The sequence below is a fragment of the Hordeum vulgare genome, chromosome 5H, assembly GCF_904849725.1.
Source record: "Hordeum vulgare subsp. vulgare chromosome 5H, MorexV3_pseudomolecules_assembly, whole genome shotgun sequence".
NCBI classification, from domain to species: Eukaryota; Viridiplantae; Streptophyta; class Magnoliopsida; order Poales; family Poaceae; genus Hordeum; species Hordeum vulgare.
This window is the reverse complement of record NC_058522.1, coordinates 395722415-395734828: the sequence shown is the minus strand read 5'-3', so window position 1 is coordinate 395734828 and position 12414 is coordinate 395722415. Positions and strand designations below refer to the sequence as shown.

The 12414-nt window shown below is 46.9% G+C and overlaps 1 protein-coding gene and 1 long non-coding RNA gene across 4 annotated transcripts; both read right to left on the bottom strand.

The window, feature by feature from the left end:
* Nucleotides 1-3681: 3681 nt before the first annotated feature.
* LOC123395365 lies at nt 3682-8555 on the bottom strand. Of its 3 annotated transcripts, XR_006609713.1 has the most exons (5): nt 8183-8555; nt 4674-4732; nt 4474-4594; nt 4240-4312; nt 3682-4121 (listed from the first exon to the last, which is right to left on the bottom strand). It is a non-coding gene; the product is annotated as an uncharacterized LOC123395365 (long non-coding RNA). The 3 variants fall into 3 exon arrangements; XR_006609714.1 differs by lacking the exon at nt 4674-4732 and having other exon boundaries at nt 3682-4127; XR_006609712.1 differs by lacking the exon at nt 4674-4732.
* A 1888-nt stretch (nt 8556-10443) lies between these two features.
* LOC123395364 lies at nt 10444-11230 on the bottom strand. Its single transcript, XM_045090354.1, has one exon. It carries the CDS (start codon nt 11187-11189, stop codon nt 10674-10676), a length of 516 nt encoding a protein of 171 aa, XP_044946289.1. The 5' UTR covers nt 11190-11230; the 3' UTR covers nt 10444-10673.
* Between the last annotated feature and the right edge of the window lie 1184 nt (nt 11231-12414).

Genomic DNA, 12414 nt, shown 5'->3' with positions numbered 1-12414 from the left:
GAGGGAGTAGTATACTCGGACGTGCAAAAGACGAGATCGCGTCCACGTGACAGCTTCTTTCTCTCTTCCTCCCTACACCAGCTCCCATGACCGTGCTGTGGACCCCACTCAACGGTGACACCAACGCCAGCATTGTTATTCTCTGCGAGGGCAACGGTGTTAGTCCTCCACAAGATCACAAAGATTGGCATGCATGTCTTCATCCTACGTGCTCCGTTCCAAAACGACGTTGGATCAACAAGAACAACGCGTCGTGTGACGCATTTCCGTTTTGGAAAGGGAAAAAAAGGCAACATGGATCTTCCGGGGGAGCCACTGGCTTCTTTATTCTGTTCATTTGCTCTTCCTCTTTTTTGCTGAAAAAAGGTCTGGCGTTTCCACTAGGAAAGTCCATGTGCTTGGCTGTTATTACTTGTCACCATGCAAAGAAACGGAGTTGTTTGGGATATCGACAATCCAACTAAACAAACTGAATAACGGACGATGAAGAAGCAAAAAAAAAAAAAAGTAAAAGTAAAAGCTCCGGAAACGGAAGTGCGGTTTGGCACGTCCGTTCATAGCTACTCTATCGACTCCACCAGGCCGTACGTAGGGAGAGTGCCACAACAGCGCTCCATCCATTGCCCCTTGCCTGCCTGGACCCCGCTCGTGAAGGGAACAAAGGGCTTTTTCTCATGCGCGCACGTGGTTTTGGTCGCATCGTCTTATTTTTTCTGCAAATTGTTCACGGTACAAGTTTAATTTAAGAAAAAAAAATAAACACAATACAATACAGACGCAAGCTCTTTCATATATACGCGTAATACACTAATTCATATGAACGCGCACACGTGCATTCTATCCTTATGAACATCTTTAAATGACTGAACCGATATATCATTTTAAAATTTATGAAGTTATCGAATGCAGAAATGATGCGAAACTTGAACTTTGATGGGCTAGAGATATCTTAAAGAATACACATATGGTCGATCACGGTTCAAGCAGTACGTAGAAGGTAAAGTACCCCTCATACACATTTTCTTAACAAATATATCCGGATACACTTGGTTCTATGTGCACCTCATAAAGTAAAATTTGCGAAAAAATTAGCAATTCATGAATAGGTAAAAATCTTTGGTTTTTTTTGACAACAAACTTGAGGGTTGGGCAAATGCATGAAGGCATAATGCACAAGCGTATAAATTTTCAGGACAAAATACATTGAAATGGAGGTTGGGCAAAAAAAAAACTAGGTCTTTTTAACAGATGATACTATTCAGTTTTCAAGATCATAATTTATCTTTTTTATACAGATCGCATGTCAATGTATTTCATCCTGAAAATTTACACACATACACCTAACATCCTTGTTTACTTGTATATGTTTTTAGATATTTTTTAAATTGGAATTTTGAATTTTGAATTTTTTTAAATTTCAGCCTCCATGAAAGCTGAGCTCCAAAACGTCATACTCACTACAATGATCATATCTACTCAAATAGAGTTGTTTTTCAAGTTCCCGATTTCACTAGCCATTCTAGGCTTCTACGATCCACTTTATAATTAATACTATCAGGAAAAAAAGTTTGTTTAGTACCGGGCTTGCATCGATAAGTAACCTTAAAAACATAACCACATGAAGTAAGTGTACTACTTTAATGTTATACTCCCTCCGTCCCAAAATTCTTGTCTTAGGTTTGTGTAGAAATGAATGTATCTAAATACAAGACAAGAATTTTGGGACGGAGGGAGTATGTTTTAAAGCCTCCCATTACGTGTGTATGTCTCTCGTGACTCTCAAAAGATCTAGGGTTTTTACGCTGCCAGCCCTCCTCCGTTGGTAGATCACTTGCATCCTCCGTGCCGCCTTTTGTTGGCTGCCTAACTCCAGTGCTTGGTGAAACGTCTTTAATGTATCGATAATTTGTAAAGTATTCATGTTATATTTATCCATGTTTACAATATTGTATGATTTTGATGCACTTTATATGATTCAAATGAAACTAATCTGGACTGACATTGTTTTTAGTAAAATTACCGTTTTTGCAAAAAAAAATGAAAGTTCTTAAAATAAAACAAAACTTTTCGGTGATTTTTATGGATCAAAAGAGGCCCACGGAGCTAGGTGGCTCCTGCTGGTTTGATAAAAATTTGTTCTCTAACCTAGGGAAATATTTAGTGCTAGGTTTTATCACCCTTACACTTGGAAGATCCCAACCACTCTTATGAGAGAGCACGCCACTAGGATTAACAACATTTCGGCTGATAGTTAGACTAATGATGTATTGGGATGGGCACCTATGTCCCGCTATTCTAGGTAGAGCGTAATTCCTCATTTGCATACGTGACGTCAAATGTACCCCACTTTGTATCTTTCTAACTTCTTCTATCAATGGAAAGAGCGTGCATATTTGAAAAAAGAGAACAAGCTAGCTCGGCTTGACTCATTAACATAATGTGCTCAGATTCAAATTAGGTTCGACTAGTGTAATTCACAAGCTAGATCATTGTATATCTTTATGCTTGTTACAGACATGAAAAAACAAAATATACATATTATGTACGCAATTAATATACATAATATGTTTATAGGACACACTATTCTTCACAAATCAAAATAGATCATCAAACTGCATCCATGAAACACTTGGTACATTCTATAGATGACAACAATGAAAAGGGTATTTATCGTAAGTGCACCAACATTCGAGAGGCAGAGTTACACTCTCGACGCCCCGGAGGGTGCACTAGTGCGGGCGCCCCAACCGTGTCGTGGTGGATGTCGGCTCCTTCCAGAAAGGATCCGTCATCGACCTCACGTCCACTGGCACAATCCGGGTTACGGGCTCCGACGAGGAAGAGTAGGGCATGGGAGACGGGGAGAGATCGAGTCCCGTGAGTCGGCTAGTGTTTCATGTCTTATTAGATTTACGTTGCATGTAATAATATGGATCCGAGGTTTCTAATTAAAGGTATCCGAATGTAGAATCCATTATTTGAGACGTGATCGGTCAGTGTCCACGGAGGCGTTCGGGCATGTCCGGGGGCGTTTGAGGGGCGTTGTAGATACTCCAACACGCGCACAAAAGTTTCACGCACAAAAAAAATTTAGCATATAGTATAGCACTTTTAATGCGTCGGGACCAACATTGATTTTGGAGATGCTCAAAAACACACGTCCAAAAAACAGAGTGCAACTTATGAAGCGTGTGGGATGCGACGTCCTAAATTTGCTACGCACGATAACATTCTTTAATGCGTGTCTAAAATTATTTTGCACGCATACAATTTTGCAAAAGCTGTCCAACGTTAAAAAAAATAATTAAACACGCAGAGCAGTTTTTGAACGACTTGTTGAAGATGCTCTTGGCTTGCGAGTTTCGATTCAAAATTCCAGCCCTAGACGGCTACACACACCATTATTTGTGCTCATCGTGAGCTGGACGACTCCCGGAGATGGACAAGATTGCACCGCTAAGGCGCCGTAGGAGTGGGACCACCAGAAACTTTGTCCATTCCCACGTGGTGCTCGGCAATTTTGTCAAATTCTCGGCCGTTGTCCAGCATGGCAGCATCACCGGCTTGTTTGTACTGTATTTTGAAGGTAGGACCTTACTGCCACCCGACTATCACGAGGGGGCCCTTGCCATGCTAGCCTAACATTTGCATCCACGCCAAATCCGCAGCACGGCAGATATATTTATGGAAACACCATCTACGTCTAGTGCCAAAAAGCGCCAAGAACATAGCAGTCGTATAATTTGTAATCACTCCCACAAAGAAGAAAGCCGAAAGAAAAAACAACCTATAATTCGAGGCTCCTCGCCCACAAACTACCACTGGCAAAGCCGGAGTGAGGCCAGCTGACTGAACTGAGCGACAGGAGGATCTCTGCGGCCGGACCATGTGAGTTCCTGTCAAATCACCCGTACTAGTACATCACATGTGGAGCTACAGAGACAAGGGAATTAAGAGGAGGTTCCCAGCAGAGCTTCATCGTCATGCTTGCCTCCGCACATCAGATCAAGGGAATTAGATGGACGGCCCAGATGGAGCGAATCTCGATCGCCGGAACCCAGATGCAGAGCTTCATTCCCCGGGGATCCAGATCGGGTTCTCTCGTACGCGCGCATGCAGACCTGCGACTGGGTGGAGTAAAATCACGTGCTGCGAGCAAAGCGGGCAAGTGCTACCGGCTCGAACCTGGACCTGGATCAAGTAATCATCAAGACAGTTCTGGCAAATACTAAGATATACCTGTGTCTGTCTGCCAGTCAGTCTTCAGTTGCTCGGCCACTTCTCACGATCATCTCCATTTATTACACACATTCTGCAGAAAACTGAGAGTTCATTGAATGCGAGATCCGATCCGGCCACAGAGAAGATGAAGAGCTTTAATGCACGAGGAGAGTAATGTGTGCTAGCAGTTAAATTCACAACATTGTCCCCTCGCAAAAAATAAAAATAAAAAAAATCACGACACTGTCTTACCAATGAGACCGCCAGAATTGACAAATATGACCCTTCTTTTTCATACTCGGAAGCACAAAAAAAAGAAACTCTGTTCAGACTGCGACCACACACAATGGAAGTGCTCCAGAGAAGATCATGCCTGCAGCAGGACAAAGAGTGAGTCAGCTTCATGCTGGCGATCTGCACCAACCAAACGATATACGTATTACGTGTTCTACCCAATCAATACGGCGTTCTGCAGATCAGATAACCGGTGCATGCTCACAGTCACAGAGGTCTGAAATATGAGAATTTCAAGTGAAAACATAAGAGTTACTATCAAGGATTCACAGTTTTACGTGTTGACCCAGAAAATCATGAATCCTTATCGCCAGAACAAGCAAACCCCAATCAACCATCTCAGCTTTCCTGGAAAGGGACATGCACATCTGGCCATGTAGTAGTGCGTAGTAGTAAAAGTGAGCAGAGGCCAGGGAGATCTGGCATCTCCGTTATTAAAAGGGCAGCACGGTAGCAACTAGGCAGCCGTATTTAAGGTACACGCATGGTCTTTGGCTTTCGTTTGGAACGAACTTGGGAGTAGATCTCCACTCCAGCCGCTAAACCCGCCATGAATGATGCAACAACATGACCATGACCAGAGTTGCAACTACATCTTTTTAAATTTTGAATCTGGGAGAATGAAAGATGGCATGCTTTGATCAAGCCTGGTGGTGGACTGGATCCGATCTCGGGGGTGCTCCTTGTAGGGTTACCTTATCGCTACCATACACTGGCATAATTATCTTTCCAGGATGCAGAATCATTCATAAGCATGCTCTTGTCCATGGCACTAAGAATATTCTATGCCTTTTGTGCTGGCCATGGCATTGCATTCTCTTTCCATGCTCTTGAGTGTCGTGGAGATGTCTGCTCCCTCCCTGTCACCCTCAAGCATGGAGCAGGAAATACATGCCTGCAAGGGAAAAGCTTCACGAGATGCGTACCAAAATTTTGCACCACAAACTGTGCAACACTTCCCTACCATATTTTCGACATATCTATTATCTTTGTTCACATGCCCTTGCAGATTGAGATGACAAGACCACCTCACATCAGACAAACCTTCGCGACAATAATGGCTACAGCTCGCAACTGTTGCAGGATGGCTAGACACTGCATTTCCTTCTGCGGTTCTCCACCACCCGTGGGTGACAATGCTATCCGTCCATGCTATCAACATTGGCCATGAACAGACCATATACACTCCAGTGCATGTAAAATAAAAGCAACTGCAACGGGGCGTTTAGCCTAAACGAACGGCCATTTTATCCGTTTTTTGTTCGTTCTAATCGATCCGGCGGACGCCAATGTCCGTTTCAACGTTTGGATCGACGCGTCCGTCCAACACTGATTCGATTCATTTTTACCGGCGTGTGAAAAAGTAAATAAAACCAGAACGAAAATAACAAACAAGCATAATTAAACATTAAAAGCGAGTCACGAAGGCGACGAGAGTCCACGCGTCCCCATTACATTAATTCAACATAAAAAAACTAAACTAGGAGACAGCCCTAGGCGACGGCAGCGGCGGCGGGGCCAGTGAGGTCGACCAGCGTAGGCACAAGGCCAGCCCAAGGGAACGCCGTGTTCCAGAGCGTAGCTGCCTGCGCCTCAGTCGTCTGACCTGCCGGCGTGGGCTGTGCTGGTGGCGATGGCAGCACAGCACGGGCGCGCTCATCCTCCTCCATCTCCCGTCGTTCCTCCTCCGCCTCCTTCTCCAGCTCCATCAGCCGACGGCCTTCGACACGCTCCGCCCGCACGTGCTCCGTCTTCCAGTGCAGGAGGTGCTTCCGGTGTCACCATGCTTGGTGCATCGGGACGTCGACACGCTGGCGAGGACGGCGGGAAGACGACGCCGGGGAGATGGCGCGGGGGGATAGAGGGGGCCTTGCCCTTGTTTTGGAAGGAGCCAGCCATGGCACGCGGGTAGGGTTTGGTCACCGACGAGGTGGCGAGATGGGGGCGGGTGGGTTCTGAAAGCAGATGAGGCGCAACCCACCGCACGCTCGAATTAAAAAAAACCTGACCGCGGACGTTGATGCGTGGGCCTAAGGAGGGCGGCCGTCATAAATAATGTTGACCGTGGTGGTTAGGACGGACACCGAGATGGCGCGCGCGTCCGCGCCTACGCATTTCAGTCCCACGTTTGGGTCGGAAATGGGCCGGTGCGAACGCGTTTTGAAAATGGATCGACGCGTTTGGCCATCATTTTTGTCGCGCGGCTCGAGACGGACGGCGTTGGACAAAATGGATCTTCTAAAGACCAGCTACTCCCACATAACTTCGCTAGTCGACGCACCATCCACCCTCAATGCCGAAGAGGAGGTGGAAGGTAAATGGCAGGACTTGCTCCAAAAAATACACCATTTTGAATGCACCAACGAGACCTTACATAGCGCCATCGGAAATCAGAATAGGACCACGTCAAACACCAAAGGAGAGCAGTGAGGAACGAGGCCGTGTCTCGAAACACGATGCTCCCAACAGAGGAGCGACGTCGAGAACGCCACCATCGTGCCAATCTGACTGAATCAAGGCTTTCGCCCGAAGACAACAACCAACTCCACACAAGCGAGGGAAATGATGAATTCACCTCGACGACGCCTCCAAGGAGGGATACGACACCCACGGGCGCCATAGCCGCCGACCCGGCAAGAGCCATGCAAGATTTTCATCCGATCATCGCACATCTCCACACCTCAAAGGAATTGGGCAGCGTCGTCCAAGACGAATCGCATCGCCGCCACCACAACGCCTCGCCATTGTAGCTGCATAGCCAAGGACCGCCGACAGGCCGCACAGTAAGGAAAAACGCCACCCACCAAACACCTACAACCTGGCCGAGGAACCGCAACCACCCAACTCCTTCAGCAAGGGCCAAAACCGCCATCGAATGCTATCATCTACTCCAAAGTAACAGCCTTTCGACGATCCAACACCTAGCCGCAGGCAACTACCACACTGGCACCATCGGGAGGCCACCGCCGCTCGCCACATAGACCAGAGGTGGCCCGGGCGCTCGCTGCTCGCCAGGAACACCATCCTAGCTCCGCCACCAATCTGGACGGTAGTTCGCGCCGCCGCCTTCAATAGCGCCGCCACCAGCCCGCCTCACGACACCGCCGCCGTCCCCGCCAATACCGTCGCATCTCCACGTCTCATGTTGTGCTCTGTCGTTGGCCGCCACCACACCGAGCCCCCAACGCAAGCGCCAGCACTACCGCATTGCCCAACGGTCCTGGAGACCCGGCGTCACCACGCCTGCCAGCAGCCATGCCCGGGTCCCGACCGGTCAGATCCAGATCCAGGGAGGGGGATCGGGACAAACCGAGACCTCTGGCCGTCACACCCGCAAGCAACACCTCGGACGGAGCTCACAACAGCCCCGTAGCCACCGCGCCATGGCTATGGAGCAGGGAGCCGGGCCGAGTAGAGGCCCCGCCGCCGCCGGCCCTGCCTGGCAGTGGCCCTCGGCGGCGGCGAGGGGGGCGGAGGGAAGAGGGTCGGCCGGCGGCGGGGATCTGGGGTTCCTCCGTGTCGCCTGAGGAGGGACGCCGGGGTCGGGGTCTCGGGATGTTTTACTTTTAAGAAGCACATATTCAAAAATATAATGATGGTGAAAAATGTCATGTGCGAATAACAGAGGAATCCAATAGGTACGGGCAACACAGAGGCCAGTACGTACCTTGTAGCAGGAGGAGCATCGGCCAAAACTGATTGAAGTTGAACACACACCTGGAACGCAAGGACAATAATGCAGCCTACACAGCAGCACAACTTAAGCTGGGCTTCTTGGCCTCATTAGCAGGCAGTACCACTCGTGATCCTGGCCAATAATGCTCCACGCTAAGCCTGCGGTGGATATAGTGCACAGATTGATCAAAGCAGCTACAGTGATGTACTGATGAGGGACTCGTTTCTCTGCACAGTTGTATTTCGAACTCGATCGACTTATTTTGTACTGTATCTTTGTTCTTCCCATCGCATGGGTTACTACTCCCTCTGTTCCTAAATATAAGTCTTTTTAAAGATTTCACTAAAAGACTACATACGAAACAAAATAAACAAATCAACACTTTAAAGTATGTCTACATATATCTGTATGTAGTCTTCTAGTGAAACATCTAAAAAGACTTATATTTAAGAATGAAGGGAGTATGTTGCATGTGCTAGCTCCACTATCTGATAAGCACCTGGGAGCAATGTTTTTTGGCATTTCTGATGCAAGAAAGCTCAACGAGCAACTTCTCAAGCCTGTATGCCTGCCAACAAGGTGGAGATTCTGTTTGTAGTCTCAATGGTTTCACAAGCATCTAACAAAATCCAATTCAGGGGTGTCAGTTCTCCCCGTGACTGCACTAGAGACTGTCCACAAGATGGTCTGTGCAATGAGGCAAAAGCTTCACTTAACATGGTCTAATTATATGCCGTCTATAAGCTGGAGGCTAAGAGGTGTGGAATGTTCCCAGCAGGCCAGCACCCCTTGCATGCTACTCATGAAGTTTCAGTTCATGGAACAAGGAAATCCCCGGTAACCAATTAGCTCATCTTAAGCACCTTATCCATATCCACAATCCAAATATCAGCTCATCTTAAGCACCTAATGTCCATATCCACGATCCACATATCAGCACTGCTGCTATGTGGAAGGTGAGTGACTCTGTGAGACTGTGACAGACACATACATTCATTTCAGGTAAGAACATATTTGATCTTGTCCAAATTTTATTGCTTTTTTATTATCAACAAAATAAGAAACACATTATAAGCACGGTATGAAGAATATCCAGTGTTTTGTATGACCAGATGAATTAATACTACGCAAATGTTAGAAGAAGCCACTGGATCTGACATGGCATCAAATAAGAAACACATTATAAGCACGGTATGAAGGATATTCGCGATTAAACATTCTTCTGCAGGGTGCTTACAGAGGGACATTATAGCCATATCATCATGTACCCAAGTAAGAAGCATAGGTGCTTCGGTAGTTGTATTTTCTATTAGTTAGGTAGTTATACACACAAATACTCCCTCCATCTCATAATATAAGAATGTTTTTCAACCTGCTTTAGCTTCAAAAACGTTCTTATATTATGAGACGGAGGGAGTATCTGTTAAACGCTAGTGCGCACCAGTGTCGATGCTACAATAATAACTTAGCATCTGTCCTGGATGGCAAGAAAAGATGGGCATCATTTGTTAAGCACCTCTCCAAACATCTGCATCACAGATGCTTTAAGCACTTGAGATCACATAAATGAATCGCTCATTCCCACTTAATGCGAGTTGGTCACCAGTAATCAGGTCAAGGACTTAACTTGGAAGTTGGAACACTGAAGCAAATGGATGTAGAGCTCATAAACCTCATAAACAGGACTAGATGGACATATGATTATATTTCAAATATATTAACAATTGCAAATAGTGGTAGTTTTGTGAATCTCTGACCCAATCAAAATTTATATATCGATGTTTGAGAAACAGGCTAATCCTACCAGGAAGCGTGATGGTCAATCAAAAGCGCCAGTTGCAAAACACACACACACACACACACAATCTATGTTGCACAGGTTGTTAGATGACTTAGCTGAAATCATTTATCATTACTTGAACCATTAAGTTCATCTTGTTGTAGAGAAGACGATTGAGCATGAAAGCTACCTGCAGGGCTGCAAAGTTATAGGCACAACAATGAAATGAAATGACTCAGTGACTTATCTTCCAGCATGTTATACAATGAAAAATCCTTCAAGCTATTTAACTATTTACTCAGCTATATGTATGTACTCGTACACCCTTTCCCCTGCACACTAACCACACTCTAACCTGCTAGTGAACTTAGCACGTTTCCCCTTAGGACAGCCAATAATGTCAGTTGCATTCACAGCTTATCACCAACTTCTTTGAACAATCGAACAGGAAAACAGCAACAATCATCAGCGGTGCACTAAATCGAATACCATTGATGCTAAGTAGCTTGCCACAAGAGACTAACATACTGTCATTCGACCTTAAATTCAAACACTACATTAGTAATGATCTTACAATCAAACACTACATCTGAGATAAATCCAGTCTTGCCTTCCTCATAGGGAGATTCACTACATTACAGGTTAAACGAACAACAAAGTACGAGGGAAATAACATCAGGCTAAAGGAAAAGCTCACAAAGCTCACGCGAAATCTTCCATCAAGATGGCCTTCTCCACCATCTCCTCCTCTTCCTCCTCCTCCTTCCGCCGCTCTCCTTCTCTGGTTCCCTTGCCGCAACGCTTCTCCTGCCCCAGCTCTTCTCCGACCACAACGACCCTATCTTCCTCATCTCCGCGCCTGACGACTACCACCTCGTCGCTGCCTCCTCCGCCACCGCCGCCGACGACCACGACCTCGTCGGCGCCGCCCTCGCTGCCGCCCACTGCGCCAGAAAGGGCGTCAGGGACGGCCCCGCATGTGGGTCCCGCGTCCTCCACGCAGCCTCCACGAGGCGCAAGGGGGGCATCTCCCCCGTCCTCGTCCTCGTCGTCGGAGAGGGAGAGGCGGGAGGAGACGGCCAACGCCGCAAGGGAGAAAGCCTCGGCGATGGACTCCGGCGGGAGCGCGCAGTCCTCCAGGCCCGCATCCTCCAGCCGCGGCGGCCGGATGGGGTCACCGGCGGCGATGTGCCTGCCTAGGCTGCCTTCCTCGGCCATTTTTGGTGCACGGCACGTGCGCTGGCTAGCTAGTCTGAACGTGGGCTTCCAGTATGCTCTCTCTGCGCGTAAAGCATATGCGGGTCACTATGGTGGGCCGTAATTTTTTTTAGCTCTCGCGTAAATAGCATGTTTTTATGGGACCTCCTATGTGGCGCTTCAGGCGCCACTAGGGGAACGGGCGCCTGCAGCGCCCCTCTTCGTGGGCCAGCCCATGTAAAGTGCGTTGGTTATTAAAAAACCGAAAAAAGTTCACAGAATTTTCAAAAAGCTCAGATTTGCGGGAAAAAAAAATCAATGATTTGGAAAACAAGTTCACCGATTTTTTTAAATATGTTCATCATTTTTAAAAAAGTTCATAGAATTCGAAAAAAATATCATCGATTTTGAAAAATATTTCACTGATTTTGAAAAAAGTTCATGGATTTTAAATTATGTTCATCGATCTTAAAAAAAACCAAAGATTTAAAAACAAATCGTCGATTTTCAAAAAAGTTCACCGATTTTTTAAAAAAATCACGGAAGCTAAAAATGTTCATGAAGAGTTTCTAGATGGGACGGCCTATTGTGGAGCGCTGCAGGCGCCAGTTAGCACATTTTGCGTGTAACCGGCGCCTATGGCGCTAAATAGGGTTTGCCTGTTTTTATTACGTCCAGCCCTCTTGTGGGCCAGATTGTCTGTCACGTATTGAGCTGGCCCATGCGGAAGAGGGCTCCAGTTATAGTTTTTCAATAATTGCCCCACATCTTGAAAAGGAAAAGAAGAGTGCTCAAAAAAAGGGTGAAAAGAAGAGTGTGTGAGGGGAAACAAAGAGAGACAAAAAATAAAGGAAAAACACATGCCGCTTAAAAATAAACTACTCCCTCTGTGTCAGTTTCCGCGGGTACGCAGTGGCGCATACGTGCACCTGCAGGCAAGTCGGCGCCCATCTCTACGATCCTGACAGACAGTAAGTTGGCATGGAGGTGGAGCGTGTTCCACGGCCACGGTGCGATGAAATTAGGCCGTAGTGCTCGACGCACCGTGCGACGTCAGGTTCGCCGTTCACGAGTGGCCACGAAGCTGAGAAGCAGATGGCACGATTGATCATTTTGGCGTCGTGCACAGGCGGTCGATATCGCGATGCGGAGATGGCCAGATCAAAGAGTCGCCGGGGATGCTTTTCTTCAGACAGAGGCATCAGGCATGTGCCATGCAGCATCCGCGAGAACAATACTAAACTAA

Bases quoted from the DNA above. Each gene is read 5' to 3' on its own strand.
- LOC123395364 (XM_045090354.1), bottom strand. From the start codon at position 11,189: ATGGCCGAGGAAGGCAGCCTAGGCAGGCACATCGCCGCCGGTGACCCC.